General features: G+C 38.5%; 1 protein-coding gene across 1 annotated transcript; it reads right to left on the reverse strand.

Moving 5' to 3' along the window:
- Window positions 1-1142: 1142 nt before the first annotated feature.
- Window positions 1143-21708, reverse strand: LOC113074088 (importin subunit alpha-4). The gene is made up of 17 exons (XM_026246809.1): window positions 21573-21708; window positions 14392-14436; window positions 12277-12366; window positions 12159-12188; window positions 11937-11989; window positions 11413-11508; window positions 9758-9843; window positions 9538-9624; window positions 8966-9135; window positions 8111-8155; window positions 6735-6866; window positions 6527-6655; window positions 6320-6424; window positions 4443-4514; window positions 4198-4360; window positions 3959-4053; window positions 1143-3370 (listed from the first exon to the last, which is right to left on the reverse strand). The coding sequence occupies exons 1-17, from the start codon at window positions 21639-21641 to the stop codon at window positions 3272-3274; spliced, it is 1566 nt and encodes a 521-aa protein (XP_026102594.1). The 5' UTR covers window positions 21642-21708; the 3' UTR covers window positions 1143-3271.
- Between the last annotated feature and the right edge of the window lie 1795 nt (window positions 21709-23503).

A 23503-nucleotide genomic window follows, 5' to 3' on the forward strand; every position in this document is an offset into this window, starting at 1 on the left:
AAAAAAAAAATAATTTATATGGCATCAGTGGCTCAACTTCAATTTTGCAAAGCTATGAGACAACTTCTTGTGCATTGAAAACAAAAATAATTTATTCAACAATTCTTCTGCCCTAGCTACCTTCTGCCATTATGTTCAGGGGAAAGCGCAAGGCTGCGTCGTGGTACTCCAGCTCTCAAAAAAACAAAAAACTATTTGTGTTCCGAAGAGGAACAAAGGTCTTACGGGTTTGAAACGACATGAGGGTGAGTAGCTAATGACAGAATTTAATTTTTTGGCTGAACTAACCCTTCACAGTACTTTTTTATGATTTTCTGCCATCATTTAATAGGGTAAGTACATTCTATGCCATAATACATGTAGGCATCACAGAACTAATAGTCAAACGTACAAATATTCAATTTTAAGATTATAAAATGACATTTTGTTCTTCGATATGAATTGCTTTTTTTAAAACCACCTTTTTCTAAAAATGTTGGAGAAAGCTCATCCCTCATGCACGTAAACTCTCGTGGTAATTGTAGTCCTTATGTAGCACGTTGGGTGACTGGTGTGGTTCTGATTCAGCCTAGCACCAATCTAAGCTCACTTGAAAAACAACTTTGAGCACGGCACTTCTTAGAATGAGCAAAAAAGAGACTTCTGAATAGATAAAGGTCAATTAAATGCCAGAACAGGAAAAAGATTAAAGGCAACAGGTCAAAGACACACCAAAGCATTAGAAGGTCAATCATAAGAAAGCAATAAAAAGGATGGCTAACAGCAAGTTTATTTTGGTTAGGTTCATTGATACATAAAGCACGTCCTGAGGGAGTGATGAGCGAAAGATGTGTTGCCATAGAAAGGTGGAGGTGGGAAAGGGGAAGTGGATAGGTTGAGAATTGTGGGTAATTGTGATCCACATGAAAAGAATGAGAAGGGAGCAAAATGGAAGTAAAGGGGATCAATTACAAGTCAGCCAGCAGACTAGAGAAGAATTTAATAAGAATTATACTCTACTCCAGTGAACGTCTCATTGTAAAGTCCAGAGATAGGCAGACATAACACCCAAAAGACCCCATATTAGAAGCAGCTCCAATGCAACGTAGTAGGCATTATGAACCTTTTTTTAGTTACTTTGAAATGAAAAACAAAAGGCACAATGAATTTCAACTCATTCTTTATCTTTAATATGCACAAGAGTTGAAAAAAAAAAATACTGATGAGCCACCTTAAAGAGAAATTCAGTTCTAAAATTTATAAAAACATACAAACAATCAGAGGCCAAAATGCGATCTGTCGCTTTTTAGATAATGTTTTTTTCTTTAGCAAGTAAAAATCTTGCAACAAGCAATAAGCTTGTATCCATTTCTGATACAAGACAAAACTTCTTTAAAGTGGCTCGTTTTCTAGTTGCCTAGATAAGTTCAAGAATTTCAAACCTGTTTTTTCTTTTTGTTCAACAACTATGGCTAATTCAAAAATGATCAGGGCTGCCTTCAGCTTTCTTACTGTCTTTTTCAGCAGTTTGCTGCCCAAACATAACTACTTTAGTTCAAATGCAGTTTTGTCCCCCATACATCCCTTTACAAGTTAATGCACAGGGGGAAAAAAGAAGAAAAAAAAAAACATCCAGTCATAACAGCAAGAAAGCCCATTTTCCAAATAATGGCAATAATTTGCCATTACAAAATGAAAGTTAAACCAAAAATGAACAAAGAAAAAATAATAATAATTACCCCTATTGGCTGTAAATCAATAATCACAATGTTATTATTGTTCTGTAGCGTCCCAACAATGTCTAGTGGACCTAAGTGTGGTAGCTTCGCATTATATACCTAAACAAGAAATATACTTTCATTTTAGTACAATTAAGTTGTGTAGCAAGTGAAATAAGATTAAAAACCAAAAAAAAAAAAGAACCACAATGTCATGGATCTTCTTTCCCCATTGCTTGTATAGTCAAAATTAAGCGAACATCGCTCTACACTTACATTAAGCAATAAAACGGGAAAACTTAAAGTGTGCGTGTAAGACTGGAAAAACTGCAAAAGCGGAAGCTTCGCTGATCAAAACAAAAAAAGAATTCACTATCCAATCACTGTTGCAAAGTTTCTTGTGGTTTTGACTACCAAGTGATGAAATGCACTGATTTAGTGAAAATATCCTCCAAACGGTTACAACTGGACTTATCCCGATGAACTTATTACTATGCTTACAGACAAGAAGCAGAGAAGATGAATCCAGAAAATAAGAAGCGCTGCCAGAGCACCCTTGTTAAGCAGAAAGACCTGTTAAGGTTATCTCAAAGAACTTCCAAAGGCTGGGGCGGTCCTTTAAAAGTCCTGGCCAAATTGACAAATCATATAGGATCCTCCTTTGACATGTCCGACAGTCCCACTGCAAACCAAAAAAAGATCGTCACAATGAATGTCCACTACACTATCGCTGAGGAACTTCGAAAATGAGGGCGCTTGAATGTCTTAAATGAAATTTTCTCCATTCGAGTTTGTGTGATGATCTGACCAGATTCTTTTTCCTTCTTCATTATCTTCAGTGTTTCGTAAATATCCATAATTTCAGGATGAAGAAAAAGCAAAAATGGGTGGCGATAATTAAAGTTTTGTTTGCACACCACATATTTAGAGTCACTCCCTTCCCACATTTGAATAATATTCCATGGAATAACCCATTGCAGGCTAGTTCACAGATTTCGGATGAATGAGGGAGGGGGTCCAAATGGCTTAACACAGTCGAGGCTGGACGTATCGTGTTGGGTGTCTGGCTGAGACTCTAAGATCATTACCAGAAACGCAACATTTTGAGGGAAGGGATTTCTTGGAAACAAAAGAAAATCCCTGCCTTTTTATTTCAGGAATAACTCTCTTTCATCTTCCTTGGCTGATATGATGGCTGGTACAACAACAGAAGTTTCTATAATTGTTCATGCTCACCTATGTGTGTGAGTGAGTGAAAAAGAGCAAAATATATATCCTTGTTTTTTTTTTTTTGTCTCGTTTTGTTTTTTGGCAACTGCATTATAATGATTCTTGTTCTTTTTTTTTTTTCTTCAACGTCTTGAGATTGTTGAGAACCATCTGTATTTTGAGTGGCGTTGAGACTCAGATCCTTCAGTGCTAGTTTCTTCTGTGTGAGTGAGTGTCATTTCGGAGCATGGTGATTGGTTGGTTTTTCTGGTTAGTGAGTGGTTGGTAGATGATGGGTCAGTAGGTGGGAGGGGTTGAGGAGCAGCTGGGAAACCCACCATTCCTAAGTTCAAATCTCTGGTTGTCTAGAACTTGAACTCCTTGGTTTGTAGGTTGGAGGATGGATCAAAGTTAAATGTGCCTCCCTGGGTGGCCTCAGGAATCAGGCTGGGGTCCTCATCAATCTAGAAACAGAACCAGACATTACTAACCAGGCATCTACTTTTAATTCAAATCTAGAGAGAACCACCAACAAATGGGGCTTTCACACCACGTCATTATAGGAAATAGCCAGCATGGTGGTTCTTAGAGAATCAATTTCCCCCTTGGGCCATTTTTCTGGTTGCATTCGCAGTGGCAGCAGGAACTCTGAATTTACAACTCACATTTACAAAGAAAACAACCAGTAAATGGAGAAGGCCATGATCAGAATTGTTTTTGTTTTGTGTTGTGGGATTCGTGATAATGACGAATGTAAGCACACAATTTACACTTGAAAGAGCACAAAAATCTGACCAAATCTCCTATGACAACTTGTGTTGTTACAAATCATTGAGGCTACACTGACGTAAAATGATTTTATTTCCCCCAAACAGAGTTCCTAGAACTGAAACCATTCTTAGTTCCTGTGGTTACTTACGCCAGTTCTTCTAGGAATTATGAAATGGTTCCTTGGGTGTGAAAGCCCCAATAATGTCCACAAGCAACAACACGTTAATGCATCAAGTACTATACAGAGAAACATGCCAAGAACCAAGAGATCGTGAACTCACATCGTCTCCTGAAAAGTACTGATCGATGATCTCAAATGCAAGTTTATAGATGTCCTCATTTTCATGCTGCTGTAGGTTCTCGATTTTTTCCAATCCTGAAATACAGAAGCAAGATTATTACTGCTAATCTTTTTTTATATTCTAGAAAACAAGTTGTGAAATGTGAATTTGTGATAATTTTGACCTAATCTACGGTTCTAAATATGAAGGTCTACCCATTTCTATACTTAATGCATTACCTCCACACTCTTCAATGATCTCAGCAATTGTGCTGGCTTCCTCCCCAGCCATGATGAGGATGTTTTTCAGTCCATCGAGAACCACCTGGACCACCTGAGAGTCTTTCACTGACAGCAGGTTGCAGAAGGGTGGGATCACGTTTTGCTGCACTAAGTACTCCACCTGCCAATTACATCAAGGTAACCAATGAACAAGCTTGAAAAGAAAAGTTCGGAATCAGAGATTCATCTGGAATGGTTCATACCTGATCCTTTCTTCCACTTATTGTCAAGTTGCTAATGGCCCATGCTGCCTCCTTCTGTGTTCCAAAATCACCCTGTTTAGAAAATCACATTAAAGATCAAGCACTGTTTATTGGAGCATCTTATACGGACTCTTCAAAGAGTACAGATGCAAGCTCCTGAATTTTCTCCTTCTGAATAGATTATTAATATGAAAATTATTTTAAAAATTTCCAAAAGAAAATAGGAGTGTTTTATTTCAATTCTAGGGAATTTCTTTCGGAAATGCGTCACAACACTGGAGAAAAGTCGTTACCAACTTCCGGTTCACGCAGACTTTAAATACCTATGATATTCCAATCAGCAGGCATTGCTTGAATTTAATAGAATTTCAACTTGAAAATTTAAAGCAATATTTAAATAAGATTAATAACAAATAAATTAAAACACAGCATAGGAGCATGTTCACTATTGGTCTCAAGACTTTGGACATCATATTAGAGGGCTTCACGGGTCCAAAAATTCGTGCCCGAAACCGACAGAGACCCGTAATGTACTACACCGAACCGACCCGGACCCGTCTAATATTTTAAAAGCTGGACCCGGACCCGTGTAGATCCGAGAAATGTCCACCCGGACCCGACCCGGACCCGTATATTATTTGAAATCTGGACCAGAACCCGCCGGGAAGACACAGACCCGACTGGACCCGACGTTCACATATTCCACCTTAAATTGCTATTACAAGTCAATAAACCTGTTGCGAAGAATACAGCTTTTTTGTCTTACCTAATTTAAAGAGCCGTAGTCTCTCTTCCTTGTACCTGACTGCCTGTGATGCATTACAATCCTCCGACAAGAAAGTTATTCATGTTATTCCTCTCGTTATTCCAAGTCCAAGCTGAATCCACTCATTATTTCAGCTTCAAAAGTCCACTTGATGTCACGGTGAAGGATAACAAATGCTACTGTGCACATGTACATTCTGACTTGAGTTAATTCGCATAATAACTTAGACTGTTTGCCTTCTGAACTATAATAACGATCGCTCGTGCAATGCCATGGCCGCTGATGTTATTTATTTACTATCATCTGATCTCTGTCTGTGCTCTCTGCTCTGCATCGAGTCTGAATCTGAACCACTAAAACTTTAAGATTAAACGGTTCATTTATAATATTATAAAAATGGGAGAAAATGTAAAACGCGGTTTGGCAGTCGAAGTGTACCTCACTGGTTGCCATCGAAACATGAAATGCGCTCGAGACTGCACATGCGTGCTAGCTGTATCAACCTAAAATGCTTTAACGCAATTTGAGCGTAATAGAAAACATTCATGTGACAGTTCACCTCAGATTGTGTTGCTGATTTGAAATATTAAATATGAGTGTGTCAAGTCTGCAAGCATTAATACCGTGAGTGCACTTGTATATTAACTCTGAGTCTGCGAGCGAGAGAGAGAGAGAGATTACTTTTTTTGGCTCACTCTTTTCTTTTCCTAATTTTACAAGTTGCAAGTTACAAAAAACACAAGCAGACTTTGATCACGGCCGGGTGTTCTTCAAGTCCGATTACTCCGATCGGCGATCGCACGGGTATTACACACAATGTTAAACAGACCCGGGACCCGAGGTAATAGATTCGGACCCGACCCGGACCCGGCTGATGATTTAAAATATAGACCCGAACCCGTACGGGTCCCGGGTCGGGTCCGGGGTCGACGGGTCTCGGGTGCACTGTGAAGACCTCTACATCATATTATATATACTGTGACAAGTACTGCAAATCAGTAATTAAAAACTATAATGAATGCTAAAATAAAAGCTATAATGAATGCTAAAATGAAAGCGAAAAAAAATTGGAAAAGTGGATGTACAGGAGGCTACACAGGTAACATCTTACCTTGGCAAGCTGGTGAATGATCATGGGTATGAGCCCAGCATCTATTACAGCCTGTACCTGCTGCTGGTTACCTGCTGTTATATTGGACAGGAACCACACTGCCTCCTGCAGGGAACAACAGACACATCACAGATGAGTGAGATTCCTGGAGTCATTTATGAAATTAGACAAGTAAATGTTTGGGTTTCATCATCTTGTCTCTCTCACCTTGTTGATCTTCTCTTTGGGGTGTGTGAGCAGGTTGGGAAAGTGAGAGAGGACATCACAGTTGAGCACCACCTGAGTCTGCTCATCCGTCCCGGTTACGATGTTCCCCACCGCTCTCAGCGCCGCAGTCTGAGCAGAGGATACACAAACACTTACAGATAATGGCTTTGTATTGTTTTATATGTATAGAAATGGTATTAATTTTTACCTGAACTTTGACCTCTTGGTGGCTGAGCAGTGGAACAAGGAAGGGGACGACACCTGAGTCTATTACCATCTGAATCTGCTCGTTACCTCCATCTGTCAGATACGACAGAGCCCACACTGTGTCTACCAGAATCTAGAGGAAGGAAGAGATCTTAGTGTTTAAAATGTGAACACAGACATTTAATTTTTAGAGGATATAATTCAAAGAAAAGAAATACAAATAAAACAAATATTTTATGTTAATGCTTAAAGCAGTGGTTTTCAACCTGTGGTCCGCGGTGGTATTGCAGGTGGGCCGCCAATTATTTTCTGTTCATTTCCAGTCCATTCTAGGGCTGTGCGATTAAAAGAAAACGTCCTAAAATCACGATTTGAGCGTGCGCATATGCCTAACTCCAGGTTCACACACTGTCTGTGATGCGCCTTTTTTCTGAGCCAATGTTGACGGATCAGAGCGTTCTCACTGCGGTAAAAGGCTAGAAATAAAAACGTGCGAAAATAATTCATGTCTAACACATGAGCATAGAGTGAATTTGTTAGTGAACAGGATGCAGTTTAAGTGAGAGGAGACACGTTTTAAGTGTGCACACTCTCTCCTCGCAAAGCAGCGTGTATCTGAGCAAGCACGACCGGTTTTGTGACAGAGCAAAGGAAATCTGCTGCGAACAGAGAGATTCGCACTCGTGCATTATTTTAATGTGCTTTCGTGTTATATTTATGCGCTCTCACTGCTGACCGCATACACATACTGTATACACACTGCAAACACCTGAGGCACCACTACAATTAATGAGCTCTATGAACAATGCATGGCAAAAAAGAAAAAAAAGTCCCTGTATACAGGATTTTTTTTTTTTTTTGCCACAAGTCTATACATTTTTTTTACATCTTCACTATAGTGATAATTTTGACTTATGTCTGTTCTAGAGATGTTACAACTTTTTGATAAAGCTCTGATTGGTTTTCTTTTGGAAATATGTTTCAAATTAATCCTGAATGCATTTATGACTGTAAAAGCACAATTGCAAAATTGATCAAAAAAAATCGCGATAGTTTTTTTTTTTTTTTTTGTCCATATCGCACAGCCCTAGTTTATTCAATAAATATAGTTTAAAATCTAGCTTCTGAGTACTAAGTTATTAACCCAACAATAGCGGGGTCAGTTAATTTTTTTGAAGTGGGCCACGCAAACATATGTGTTTGGTTGTGTGGGCCGCGAGTTGAAAAAGGTTGGGAACCACTGGCTTAAAGGTTAAGGCAATAGAATACCCTTTTGTGTGCAATAACAACTACAGAATAATGTGAATCAGCCTAAATCCAAATTTACCACACTATGTAATTAAGAGCAAACACAAAATGTTTATATCTTGTACTTACATTTATATCTGTATGATATATGAGTACACAAAGGGCAGGAAGAATCTGTGAGCGAAAAAGAGAGTTTTAAAAATTAATATTTTAGTTTAAACCACCAGACAGAGAATAAGCAAACGGCACGTAAACATGAAATCAGCTGTAGGATAACAGAATATTCATTAGGCCTGCCATCTATCAAACAGTTGCTACACACAAACACACACACACAAACAGAGTGAGAACACAGTCTAAAGATTTCTTAGCAGCAGGAGGTACAATATGTTTCTTTCAGCTCAAAGCTACACCTCCACATTACAGACAAAACGAGAAAAGAAGAATGAGAGAAAATATTGGCATGTCGATTACACAGCATAACATCTGCACAGACTGGACAGATACTACGTTTAAAAGGAGAGACACTTCAGATAATTGAGGGAGCGTGTCTAAAGAAGAAAAAATTCTTGACACATAATCTCTTGCACACTCTCAGATATTGTGACATGACTCGGCAGGGGAGCCACAGCTTCCCCAAAATTTGTAGGTGACTAAAAGCAACCAAAAAGCAATTTGAAAGTAGTTAAGGATATAATAATATTATCGGTAGGGATCCCTAGACCAATACAATTAGTGTGCCGCCTCTATTTTAAAACCTACGAGCCGCCACTGTCCTTAATAGTGATACTTTACTGGATTAAATGCCAGTTTATAAAGTCCTTTATACATATACACATACAAAAATCACTCAAACAACCAGACCAAGCATTATATTTAGGTTACTAAAAAATCCCTTAAGTTTTTGTAAGTATTAATATTTAACTGAACAATTCCTAGATTAATTTTAGTACATGCACATACAACACTCATGCACATGCTCACCTCTTGCACTGTTTCCATTGGTGGGGGTGGGTCTTTGTTTCGGCACAGGTTGACAATGACCCAGGTAACGTTTCTCAAGAAGGTTATGGGGATGGAAGGATTAATAAACGACAAGAGAGGTTTGACCACGCCGAGCGAGATAACGTAATCTCGACACTGAGGCCCATCACCTGCACAGAGCCCATAAAACAAACATGTGGGTTAAGTTCTGATGATCCTCCCAGCTATGGAACAGCATTTTGGGGACAAATGTAAAGTTTACATTTTAGAGACAAATTCTTAAAGAAGAAAATCAAATCAAGAATATGGTAATGACTATTTGTGCCAAAAGCAAAAAAAAGACCCATTCACATCAAGAGCAAACTATGTCACCAATGTATGCATGTATCAGCTGCTCAAGGCATGACATCCAAAAGTTCACCTTACTGCCAAGTGAGTTTTAGTTAAAAAAAAAAAAAAAAGGTCAGACTTCCTTCACTGGTTTCATTTTAAATTCTTGTTCTCATTTTTCTCACTTTAAGTTACAAAATTCAGAGACAGTTACATTGTGAGGACATTTCACAGTTACTCACCAATGATGTTTCCCAGCGCCCACACGGCCTGCTCACACACATTCTGATGAGGAGAGTGGAGAAGTCTCAAAAACAATGGGACAGCATCTACACAGACAGAGAGAGAGAGAGAGAATGAGAGGAGAACATACAGCGATCAGCTTTACACAGGACGGATGGATGGATGGATGAAGTCAAAACATGCTGATCCAAAATAGCAAAGCCCGTCCAAACAACGTACTGGATTTGACCACTGCCTGAGTCTGCGCAGACGTCCCTGATGCAATGTTGGTCAAAGCCCAGGCAGCTTCAAACTGCAATGAAGGACTGATGAAGAAAGAGAGAGACGAGCAAGTTTAGATGATTTTGAGCTGGTGGGTAAACAACACTTTGCTTCAGACCACTCTGAATTTAGAGTGACCTTCTGTAGCCCCTTTCACACTGCACGTCGGACCCGCAATATTCCCGTAACATTGCCTGGTCGCCTTCTGTGTGAAAGCAACCACGTCCCGGAATTGATTACCGAATCGAACCCGGGTCGGGGACATAGTAACATTGCGGTAATCGATCCGGAACGAGCGCTGTGTGAACAAAAGCCAGATCTAATTCCGTATCGAAGTGATGACGCGCGTTATCGCGCGACTCTTTTACCGGCTGTTTTGAAGGAAGATCAACATTCGCGACGAAAACATATGTGCAAACTGTAATGAAGCAGAGATCAGTTAGTTCCTCACTTTCCGCGCTGACGCAGAGATTGTTTGCTTGCTTCAGTTAAAGTATAACGTTCCAAGCGTTGTCGACTCGTACATTACACGTCACGCGCTGATGTCACGTGTCGTTACGGGATCTTCAGGGGTTGTGTATGAAAGCACGCACATATACCGGGTCATCACTGGCAGTGTGAAAGTGCCAAATCTAGCGACCAGGGAACAATTACAGGAACACTTTACCCCTGTATTTGCCGGAATGGCAGTGTGAAAGGGGCTTGTGATGCTCTGAATTGGGCTCTGCAGGACTTTCCCACAGGATTCTGTTTGTAGCCAGAACTGACCTTTAAAAGCATTTTTTTATTAAAGTACACAAGCACAGTTCTTGGCTGATTTCGAATCAGACATGAGCAAAAGTAATGAGTCATACACAGAGTGTATCCACACCTATTGTCCAATGCATTATAATTACTTTTCCATTAATTTGTGAAAAGGATTAAAGTTTTAACATTATGTAGATGTTGAAAAGGTGGATTTTAATTTGTGTATCAGGTACCAATCTTTATTTATCCTCATAGTTATGCATTAAAAAAGATGCTGCTTGTGTTTAACACACACACACACACCCTTGTGACAATGTTTTTGAAAGAAGTCCCTTTTGCTCTCCAATGCTACATTTATTTGATCAAAATACTGCAAAACATTACAATTATGTAACATTATTATAATTTAAAATATCAGATTTTTGTATTATTATTATACTTTTAAAATGTATTTTATTCCTGTGATATCAAAGCTTTTAGCATAATTTGAATATTCCGAATCGTAAAAATTTCCTATTATCAACGTTGAAAAGATTTGATAATATAATGCTTAATACTTTTGTTGAAACAACAAAATCATTTATTGCAACCTTTTACATTTTGATCAATATAATGCATCTGTATATAATTAATTTCTTTCAAAAATTAAATAAATCTCACTGAGCCCAAATTTTTGAAAGGTAGTGCATGAAGGATCACAGTCCACTCTGACCATCTCACCTGAGGAACTCTGTCCATCTAACATGCTCTTACTGTTTTCCCTCATACACTCTATACCAGATGACATTCGTACACAAACAGCACAATTAAAATGATCCATTAATTAAGTTTAGAATAATTCCACTCAGTGCCATGTAGTCACTCACTTGTCATCCCTCTCCAGGCATTTGACTAAGATTGGAAGGATTCCACATTTTATCAAGTCGTCTATGGGGGGATTTCTGTCACTTGAGAGTAATTTTCTGTAAGAACAGAAACGAGAAAAACAAGCATCTTTCAGCACTCCAAATACATGCCAGCAGTGTTAATGCAATTTATTTCAAAGAGACCAATCCAGCCAAAAATATTTAATTAGATTTAATTACAAGCATAATTAAAAGAGTATGCCAATTTTCTGTTTTGTGTTCGGCTTTTCACATTCAGCTGATTAACTATTTCAGCGCCATCTAAAATATTAACATCAAAATGTAACATTTATTAATGACATTCAGTAAGGAATGAAATCAGTGCAGGTCTTAAAGTTTGCTTCTTTAAATTCACATTTACTGATAAATCATGTACATAAACACCAGGAATGTGTATTAAGGTATAAGCTGTTTCAAGGTTATGAAAGATGTCTTTACAAGGCATTGTGTAACATGCAAATCCTTTCATATACATAACATTTTACCTGGCTGCTTGCACTGCACTGAGCTGCACCACTGCATTGTCACTGGTGGCATTCTGTAATGAAAAAAAAAAAGAGAAATGGAGGATGAGAGGAGGAAGGGGCCGCTCACACCCACACACACTTTGTGAAGTGTAGAGCTGATGTGTGCACTGACCGTCTGAATCGGTTATTTATCAGAGTCTTACCACCACCATTCAACATCAACACATGCTAGAATCTTACCTGTAAGATGGCATCAAGCGTTACATTTTGCTGAAGAGAAAATAGAGAGGAAAGTTTAGACAAACTATATGAAAATGGAAGATATGGAGTGAGATGAAATGAGAAGAAAGCCTCTTACCCCTTTGAAATCAGAGTCCACATCCGAGTCTTCCAGACTCTCTTCCTGTGGAACATTTCGTTTCTTCAGGAGATGCTCGTCTCTTTTGTTCTGTATGGGTTGAGATATCAAATAAATGCCAGGTTCTCTGTGATAACTTGTTGCACTTAATATATGCATCATGAGATCATGCTGATCTAAAAATACAAACAATGCATTTGAGGAAATCAGAAAACACCATTTCATGTGTTGATTTATGTCATGTAGGCCTATATTTAACAAAAGTGTATTTATATTAAGTGACCATAAAATCAAACAGGCAGCTTTCAAACAGACATCAGACCTTTTCCTCAATACAGTGGATAAGAATTAAATGATTTTATATTTTAACTTCAAATCTTCAAATTCAACAGCACAATAACAAACCCTTGAACAAGGCAACTGACGAAATGGAACACAAAAGTAACTTCTGGTTCTACGCAGTGTGAGAAAAATAATGTTAGTGAGCGGTCTGTGACTCCAGTGTTGGAGCAAACAGGAATGCAAAGAGGAATGTCTCGCTCACAACATACGCACACAGAGCAGTACAGCAGAAATCGGTCCAATTCCTGCGGGGTGACAGTGTAACTGCCTAATATGGACAGGACTTGCTGTTTCACCCAATCCAGCAACAAATGAATCAACTACATCAAGGCTGTAGGACTAAACTTCTGCACCACATCAACTCTGGCTTAGTAGATCAACAACAGGGGATTTCTACCCACTCAGACGCAACACAAAGCATTCTGGTATCCATTTGTACTAATGGACTTTGTCAGAGGCTCCAGGCAACTTTGCTTCTGGTGATGACATGCTACATTTTCAAGTAGGCATCTGTTGAAGTTTTTTAATTGATGTAGAAACCCACAAAAGCACAGATAGTTCTAGAGTGGTTCTGAGTTCCTTGCCAACAGGAAGAGAGATGTGTGTGACAAGGGAAGCCCCTCATGACAACCCTTCTTCTTGGGATGCAGCAAGCCAAGGGCCCCGTGACCATGGATGGCGTGACCCAAATACTGCAAGCGCAAACAGATCTCCAACAGAAACAGCTCACCGGTCAAGAGAACAAAGCCATGAGAAGGCCTCAGCAGAAAGACATTACGTTGTTGTTTTACAAATCGCATATTTATGTCTATTTCTGTTGTATAGTCAATCTCTTTAATTAGTTTGAAATAAACCCTGCATGCAATCACCACCTGCTTAAGTCTATTGTAATGCATGAAGAGACCCCATAGAGCTCCATGGCCAGGTCGTCATATTTAAACTACAGATGCTCCTCTATTGCAGCGGTGTATCCACACAATCGCATCATCTCACCCACAACAACACTGCAACTGCAAGTCAATTCTCAGAGTGATGTCAAGAGATTATCACAAGGTGGGTCAGTTAGCAGGATTGCAAGTCACATCTTCAAAATTATACTGGGTGAATGATATTAACTGTGTGGTCGAATATTTACTGAAGAGTTCACTGGTATATAAATGTACAAACTACATTGCAAAAACACTTTATTTAGGCATTATTAGGCTAGTTCAAGAGAACTGAAACAGTAAAAAAAGAATGCTATATTTTTGTTGCTAAATCAGAGATGGAACTACTACATCTGTGAGTCATTTTGATCAATACATTTAAAAATGATGCGTCAGTGACAGTTCACAGATCATTTCATAACATTTCAGAGCAAATACATAACACTAGTATATATATTGCCAAAAAAGAAGACAAATATCAAGATGTAATTGTTTTAGCTTTACAGCCCAGCCCTAAATGAGACTGAAACTATTCAGCACTATTAAGGCAGTAAACACAAATCTCAAGTACGCACTGAATCACCACAATAAACAGCTTAATGTTGTCGCTGAGAGTGCACACAGTTATTTAGGAATGAAAAAAAAGGGGGTTGAGAATCCAATGTTCTATGTCTAGTTTATTTCATCCGGCATTCTCTGATGAGTCACATGTATTGTATCAGAATGCAATGTTAAGCTGCACAGTGTAGCTTTAATACCTCCATCTGGAGGAAACCTGCAAATGAACAGTGAATACATGCATATACACCTGTAACTATGACAGACCTCACATTTATTGTGAACTTACCTTTCTCAGTTCTACCGTCACTTCATTGCGATGTCTTCGCATTGTCTGAAAAAGGAAGAAAGAAACAGATGAGCTACCTACAGTACAACATATGGGTGGTTGCCAGATTAATACTTTGGTTTAGCTGTTTGCTCAAATCCACAAGTGATTCGTTCACACACTGTTATATTGAATGGGCTGTAACGACAACCAAAACAAAATGCAACATTAATGGCAACTAAATTCTGGCCACCCCAAAGGAACAAAGAGGCAACGATCTGTGGTAACCACGGTGACAGCAGAACCCAGCTGTCACTCACTCCTCCATTCAGACAATCACATTTTGTGGCCATTCTATTAGAACTGCTGCTCAAAACCCAATAGAACACACATCTGCACCAGACATGTCTGGAGCAACGAACACATCAAAGCCACCCATTTTTCTTCAAAATTGTTATATAGCTACATCCAACTGTGACTATATCACTTTTTCAAAATAGGTTATCGAAAAAGAAAAAAAACAACTTGATTTTATAGGGCACTGATTATGCAAAATTTACTTTTACATGTTGTTTGAACATTAATGTGTGTTGCCAGTGTGTATACACAACGACCCTATAATGATAAAAATACAGCAGTCCCTTTTTTTATCCCCAAAAATCTTTGTGACGCCACATTTTACAAGCCCCGCCCACAACTGCTGACAAACACTGCCGTATTAGCAGAGACCCCGCCCTGAGTGAGCCACACACAATCCGCCATGTTTACCTTCACACTAGAGCATTTAAAAGAAGCACTCAAGAAAGCAATTTATTTTTTGACAGCTATAGATGTTTCAGTCAAGAGCAGTGAGTGATTTTGTTTTTTATTTATTCGATCATATTATAAGCATAGCCGGTAGTATAGGTATTGTATACAATGCTGCTGTCACTTAATACACAGATCTACTATAAACATGTGATTTCTTTCCCAGCTGTTTAACTTCACAGATATAAACAGACTACATGTTTGTAACTAAGGTATGTTTTTAACATAAACTAAAAGTTTGTGCAATAAAACATAATAGAGAACTTAGTTTAGTAGCTACTCCCAAAATGAATGACAGCCGCTTTCTGTTTAATGGGTTAGTTCACCCAAAAATGCAAATTAGCCCATAAATTACTCACCCTTAAATTAAGGGTGACAGTTATATTAAAAATTGTCTTTGATCTTTTAAGCTGTTTAATGCCACTCAGCAGATGTTGCAGTGCATCTGTTCAAAAGAAGTTAAATAAAAAGCGCCCACCCATAAATAAATAAAAGTGTCTCACACGGCTCCGGGGTCTAAACAAAGTCCTCCTGCAGTGAATCGATGCGTTTTGTAAGAAAAATATCCATATTCAAAACTATATATGTAGCATGTGCCAACAGTTGTACACAGAAAAAGCTTTAGGCTGATGACGTATGGGGTCTACGTTGTGCAATGCGCTGGTGAGTCTTGAACACCCGCTGAGTGCCAATTAACAGCTTGAAAGATCAAATAATTTGCATAACTCCGACTGGATTTATCTGAAAGAAGACAGTCATATAAATCTAGGATCACTTGAGGGCGAGTAATTTATGGGTTAATTTTCATTTTTGGGTGAACTAACATTGCAAAATTCATATATTTTAAAGAAACAAATAGTAGTAACTAAATGATTGAAGTACTCCCTACATACATTAGAAGGCTGTTTTCACTGGAAGACCCAGAAATGACAATATGATTAAACATTACAAAATCTAACTCATAAAACATGCATATTACATGCATTTAGGTGAATTTTCATTTTATGCTGACTTTATTGCAAAAACATGGACAGACCATCCATCACAAGTAGTTCTACACTATTATTTAAATAATATTTTGAAATATAGCTTCAAAAGGACATAGAAGGAAAAAGAAAAACATCATCAGCCAACAATGTAGAGACTGCATTTGCTGTGTGGTGGGGATGGTGGGACGGATCGGATTTGATCTTGTGACTGGGCATCCTAGTTCATGTTACAGCAAACCCATACTGTGCCTTATGAAATCCAAAAGCCATGGTGGGGGGGGGGGGGCAAGATGATGTTAAAGGGAAACCAACAAACAAGAAAGGGAAACAGAAAAGGTTTATTTCCTTATGATGTATTAAATATATAAGGACGTCAGAGTATGATTAGATATGCAAAGAGAGATTAATTTTATTTTAATTTAATCATGCACTGTCACAGAAACAAGAATGAGATGCATTCTAACATAACTGTGGCATTAAACTCAATTAGTGAGGGCTCGTTTAAAATATTGCACATATTATTATTGTTCAGATTACTTGTTAAAGTGCAATGAAATACCTTCTATCTGCAGACGACCTTATGTCTGCGCCCGTTTGTGGATGGAGACTTTTAACGGCCAAAACTATGCATTTTGCACGCATCACATTATAGTGTGGTGTGCATGAAAATAATAACAAGGCAGCAGAGCTAACTTATCCATAGTGGTTCTCAAATAGTCCTAAGTCACACCACATAGGGCATTTTGAGAGCCACCTTATAAAAGGCCGCCTAATAAAAAAAACATAATAATAGTTATTATTATTATTATTACTATTTAATACATTTATAGGAGAATGAGCCTAATATCGTCTTGACTATCGACAGATAAATTTGCTTACGTGGGTATCTCTGATTATCTTCGATACAAAATACTATCATCTATCAACACAACACTACTAGGTCACAACTCAGCCCATATCAGGAAACAAAATAAAATCAAGAAATTCTCAGCACAAAGTGGATTCCAGGAGTTTCAACATAAATGGTATTTTAGCGGCACATGCAATATGTGTGAGTCACAGCAGAATGACAGGAGGGCAGAGCTGAGAGGAAGCACTCCAGGAGTCAGCGGAGCAGTGCATCGCCGGTGACATGACAGCTTGGCACTCTAGAGACCAGCATAATGACACAGTATGTGTGCATGTGCTTGTCTGGTTGCCAGCGTGGTCTGAAGACGTGCTGTCTCACTGCTGTTAGGTCCACGACATACTAATAAATAGGCTGACCGCATAATAGCCACAAACATCAGGCTTGACTCATTTTTAGAGCATGCAGCTTGCAACAACAAGTCTGTGTTCAAATCCAAAACACATACTGATAAAATGTTTCTTGAATGCAACTAAGTTGCTTTAAGATAAATGTGTAAATATTATACAAATACCTGCTGATTTAGCTAAAGCATCTGGAAAATGCAAAACAGCAGGATGTAGGCTTCCTGAGGGAAGGACTTCAAGTAATTCAGTTAGGCTGGGTTGACAATCTTTATTTTAATTATCTCAATATTCAGTCTTTAATCCCAAGATCAATCTTTACTCTAGGCTGTTCAATGTTGATGCATGAACAAAACTTTTATGTAACACACCTGCAATCCTGTTATCCCAGTAAGCTTTATGTTTGTTAGTTTTGATAAGAAAAAAGTCTCAGCTTTCAAATTCTGTCACTTTCAATCACAAAAATCACCAAATTATGTAGCGGTGGATGATCATCTCTTTTCCTCTTTACTATTAGCTGTAGCATGAAATAAACATGAATAAACATCAGAAGGCATGCTGAAACAAAACAACTTACATGTAATTTCAACTGTGTAAATACGTTTTAGCAACAGCTTTAAAAAAATGTTACATAAAAAATAACTATAGAGGCTCATTTTTCTAAATATATGTACTATATTCCATATTAACCTATTAGTCATGTCTTAATGTTTGTTTGAACAATGGACTGGAGAAGAAACAATTACATCACTAAATATAAAAATTGCCTTCTGTGCAACTCAAATATTTGCATACAACAACTATCATTGAATTTAATAGTTTGGACTCTTTTGCAAATGTAAAACTTTAATATCACAATAATGTACCAACTGACAGGGTACTGTGCAGTTTACATCTTTAAATAAATTGACATGTACTGCATCGAAAATATATCTGAATTAATTAACAATGAATTTTTGAAGTTTGAATCCAGAGCTCATGAATGCAAATCGAATTGTGAAATCTGTCAACACTCAGCCTTTATAGTTCAATCACAAAGGTTTTTGAATGTTGCAAATTTGAACATGAACTCTTTGATCTTTGTATAAAGTGAATGTGTGACATGTCAGACTAATCAAACGTCGTCTTTGTTTCTTTTCCCACAGCCACTTAGCAAATACAAAAACACAGGAGCACTTGTTACTCTCTTGGTTAGCCACAATTACATCCTCGTTATGGGCTAAATCTAGCAGCCACGAGTCACAGTATCCACAGTTCCACAATCCGTTACTGGCCATTTCAAATAGGTCAGCTGAGCCACTGTGCATGAGCCCTTCGCTCTTATAGGAACACAAGATGAGAAATCTGAATCTGGTTTGCAAATTCCGGGAATAGCTGCAAAAGTGCAACAGCTTTGCCGGCCTCCAAAGCGGTGTGTGTCTTACGGCTGAGTCGCACCAGCACCCTACAGTACAGTCAATTCACACCGTTAATCTTGAAGGAGGCCTCTGGGGTTACTCGCATGAGCCCACAGCAGATGATGATAATCATGTCTAGTATCTATCAACAGGGTATGAGAGTAAATTAGTTCATTATAAATGTGATCGCAGCACCTTAATTTTTATAATACTCATTTGAAAGTGACTTTAAATGCTCATTACGGTGGTCCTTGGTTTAGAAGTGGTTTTTGATGAGATAGCTGCTATGTTTCAACTTAACTGCCAACGTTTGGTTATTGAAATTAATCCAATTTTATTTGAATAATCTTTTTCACAATACATCATATTTTTTTTTCAAAGTAGCAAGAGAAAATCGCGATGTTTAATACTTTAATGCCTTATAGTCAAACATGGCAGATTAGAAAAGGGCAATAATACATGATTTGTGTTATATAAACAATCAATCAGTTGATATGTATTAAGGTGGGCATACACTGTGCGATTTCTGTGCGATTTCGGCAAGGTACCAACTAACACTGTACGAGTCGATCGCATGAGATGTAAAGCCAAAGCTCACGATTATTATGCACTCACTGTATGGTCCGATCGTCGAGTTGCGATTTGACTGCTCACACTATACGTGGGGAATCAACTGAATCAACACGAAGGATCCCTCAGAACCCAGATGCTTGTGGCTATTTTAGAATTAACATGCTTTCCCGGAATAAACTCACTGCTTTGGGGATATGCGCAATTCTGTGTGCTGATAGATCCAAAAAAGGCGTCGGCGTATCTAGACGCGCAGGTGGCTCGGAAGACGTGGCCTATATGGTTTATCCATTTTGCAACGCGAACTGGAGGCAAGCAGGCGTTTAATTCCCTCTTTTATTTTTATTTGCCATAACTCCACAAGTTATACCTCCATCACTTCAATCCACACTACACGTCGTGTCATCATGGTTTCATTTATGGTTTCGCGCACACGCAGTGAGGGAAACGCGGAAAATCAGTTCGTAGCCCTGCTTCAATAGTGCGATACCTCACGAGAGGCAACCAAAATTTCTGACAGTTCAGAAATCCATCCGACCAACTGATTGCCAGTAGGGAGAGGTTAATCAACTCTCGTTTCCCCTTGTACACTGCATGAACACTGCACGACAAACGACGCACGAAAATGCTGAAAATCGGCCCGATACAAAAAGAGTCGCTCAAAATCGGATGAAAATCGCCTTAGGGGTGCTCCGATCACGATCGGCCGATCGTTATGCGCATCTCGTCAGTAAAGCCAATTTTCTAATCTATGTGAAATCCTCCAACTTTATATATAGAGCTGGCTGTTAATATAGTTAAATATTCAGTAAGCAGTTGATATTTGCTATATATTTCGTCTTACGTGAGTCTACTTCATGTTTCCAGATAAAATTTGATTATTTCACTTTATCCGAGTATGTACGTGGATAAATCTGGATATAATATTTTTCATTTCACTCAACTTCAAATAGTTGGAAGATAATATAGAGATTTGCTATATAGTATATATTGCTTTCATGAGTGTATTGTTTGTATGTGGAAAAGGTCAGCATCACTTTGTTCTCTTGAAATGCATTACTGGCGGATTATAAATGTGTTGTAGTCACAAGCCTATTTTGTGATGTCGGTTACTGCCATAGTAAGTGATGAATATAAATGACCTGGTTTAAAATTTCAATGTGACATCCCCCACCCCTGAGAAGTTAACCGAAAGGCATGTCATAAAACTTAAAGATAACAGTATAAAAATTACATTATATCTTTAGTCACCTAGTGTTCAAGTCAACACTGGCAAAAAAAAAAAAATCCAGAGCTGCATTATATAATCTATCATCTTACAGCACAACCTGGCGTGCTAGCATTTCTAGGTCGCTTTGTTACAGCCTACACTGGGGTATGCAGTCTGGAGGTCTCCCTTCAAGTTTGTTGGCAATAAAATAATGTTTATTTAGTTCTGCTGTTTCTACAGCTGATGCCTAGTTGCTAACTGTCACACCAAAGAGCAATCTGACTGCAGATGAAAAGATGTGAAGCATCTGTCTTTTCAAAATGATATCTTTATTAAAACACCACACACAGCTCTGACCAATGAACACATCCACTAAAATAAACTACAACAGTCTTGTCAATCTGGCGTGACTAAACGACCATTAAAAAGAGGTCAGATGTTGAGGTATGACTGGCCATTAGTTCAGTTCTGGAGAGAATGCTAAAGCCGGTGTTAACACACCTGTCTCTGTCGCATATATCTGGTTCGCAGGTTATTAATTTAATTATGTGATAATATTTAGGGTGTTTATCTTCTACACATGAATGTTAAAAGTTTGGGGTACGAAAAAACACGAATAAACGGGCTGCTAGGCGATTAATCTGCCGCCTGTTAACCAGTTAGCCGTTAGCACACATGCTAACACGATAAATCTGCGTGCTTTGGCTGTAAATTAACTTCTGAACCACTAAATCAGCCCTGTCTTTATGTCAATCGACTAAATAATGCGCTATAACAACACAAACCCATTTATAACCCGCGATGAGCTGGGCAAATGTGTTTAAAGAGGCCTCTATCTAGGCCGCGCCCGCTCCGCATGATGTTGGGTCCACAAACAGCCGCTCCGATCCGACAGTATAAAACCAGAACCACGGAGACTCAGGAGGAGGAAACCGAACTAAAATAAAACCCAGAGTCCAGGGTCTCTGGTGGACTTACCTCCACATCTCGCCCCTTGTTTTTAAAGCTCTTAATGCGATGGTTTTCCAAGCCGGCGTTCTCGGCCATGGCTCTGTGTGTATGTGTGTGTCTGTAGTCCCGAGTCGACCGACGGGTGGAGCGGGGGGTGAAGTGCTGTCCGATTCGTCATTGAATCGTTCTTCCGAGTCGGATCTTTTAATGAACCGAGTCACGACTCACTGAACCTTAAAGGGTCATATGATGCGATTTTATGTTTTCCTTGCTCTCTGGTGTGTTACAAGCTGTTAGTGAATATATATACGATCGCTAATATTACAAAGACTAAAGCCTTTAAACCAAAGAGATATTCTTTATCAAAGTTAAGACTCGTCCAAGCCCAAGTATACGTCTCTGCAGAAAAGTAATGGGAGTTATCAGATCAGGGTGTTTTTACACCATGATACCTCATTTGTTGACGTAATAGTGACGTTAGGTTTAGGGGTGGGGTTGGGTAAGGGGGATCATTTAGATTGCATGATTTAGAAACACCCAGCAGTTTGAAAACACCCACATGGTGCTAAACGCCCACTTTTGCTCTGCAGAGACCTAAGCCTCATCCAAGTCCTCCTAAAACAACTCCTTTAAACACGCCCCCACATGTCTATGTCACAACGTAGGAAGATTTGCATAACACCGAACAAATGTTCAAACAAAGAAAGAAGGTGTAACTTTATTGTTGCTGCCACAGCTGCCACCATGTTGTAAAGATGCTGTGTATTTAGTTGCGAAAGCAACAGGGGTAGCTGTAGCCTGGAGCAATGGGCATGCCAAAAGGTTTCTCATTGGTGAAAGGAGTTTTACAGTGTTGGCCAATCAGCGGTAAATATACATTTACATAACTTTCCAAGAGAAGATGGCAGCGATAAGACGTGAGGTAATTATTCAACATACGTTTATCTATACTTTATATACCACAAATATGTATATTAAAATAAGTTTGTTACAGTACGATCATCATTTTTCCTTTGCGTTATATCTTCCAGCTTTAGTAATTGGTTTATTGTAGTTTATAGATGAGTGCTGGTAAACTTTTTTGTGATTCCATTCTTTTAGAAACCATGCACAGGAAGCATATGTACTTCACAGCTTTCTATTTAGACAAAGAGTTTGCTGGATTCTGTTCTATGGACTGCTACTACAGAATGAATGAATGAATGAATGAGTGGTTTATCTATCTATCTATCTATCTATCTATCTATCTATCTATCTATCTATCTATCTATCTATCTATCTATCCATCTTTTAGTGGATACAGCTGTGTCTGTTTGCTTAATTGGTTAATGTCACTTTAAATAAGGTTACTGAGGGGGGGAAATGTCCTGATTGTATGTTTTATCAACATGCATACAAACGTTTGATTATTTTTATTTTATCTGAGTGTTTTATGAAAACCCACAAAAATCAGCCAAGTGAATTTTAGTTTTGATTATTGTATATGGAAATCATACTTCTAAATCACTTTATGCACTTTTGCGCTTAATCAAACATGCAACAAATTGAACGGGATACGTGAAATTGCTTATTAATACATTTCTGGATAAAAAAAACGGTGATAACACATGCATTTACATTTTGGTTTATTTTAACCTTTTTATACAGGTAATCATGCCATTGGGTTTTAAGGAATTACTGGATCGTTTTTTTTGGACTGGTTCATCTTGGGAAAGGTCCGAATCGCTGAAATGAGTCGGACTTCCCAGCGCTATCATGATAAAAAGTGTATTCTGCAGTGAAACATTATTGGAGTAGAGGTGTTTATTGGATCCGTTCTGTAGATATTACGTCATTGTGCGTAGACTACAGATTGCGCAAGCTTGCTCAGCTGACAGGATCCATACGCCACTAACTTACGTAAAGATACGTCACGGCGCAGTGCGCTTTAAAGAGCTCGTGAGATGACATTCGTTAAG

The sequence above is a fragment of the Carassius auratus genome, unplaced genomic scaffold (assembly GCF_003368295.1).
Source record: "Carassius auratus strain Wakin unplaced genomic scaffold, ASM336829v1 scaf_tig00013616, whole genome shotgun sequence".
NCBI classification, from domain to species: Eukaryota; Metazoa; Chordata; class Actinopteri; order Cypriniformes; family Cyprinidae; genus Carassius; species Carassius auratus.

What these genes read in the sequence shown, in the direction of transcription:
- LOC113074088 (XM_026246809.1), bottom strand. Translation starts at nt 21,641, where the DNA reads ATGGCCGAGAACGCCGGCTTGGAAAACCATCGCATTAAGAGCTTTAAA. An exon ending in AGTGCAGTGCAAGCAGCCAG is followed by an intron (nt 11,509 to 11,936) that starts GTAAAATGTTAT and finishes CTGTTCTTACAG; the next exon opens with AAAATTACTCTCAAGTGACA. An exon ending in GATCATTGAAGAGTGTGGAG is followed by an intron (nt 4,054 to 4,197) that starts GTAATGCATTAA and finishes TCTGTATTTCAG; the next exon opens with GATTGGAAAAAATCGAGAAC.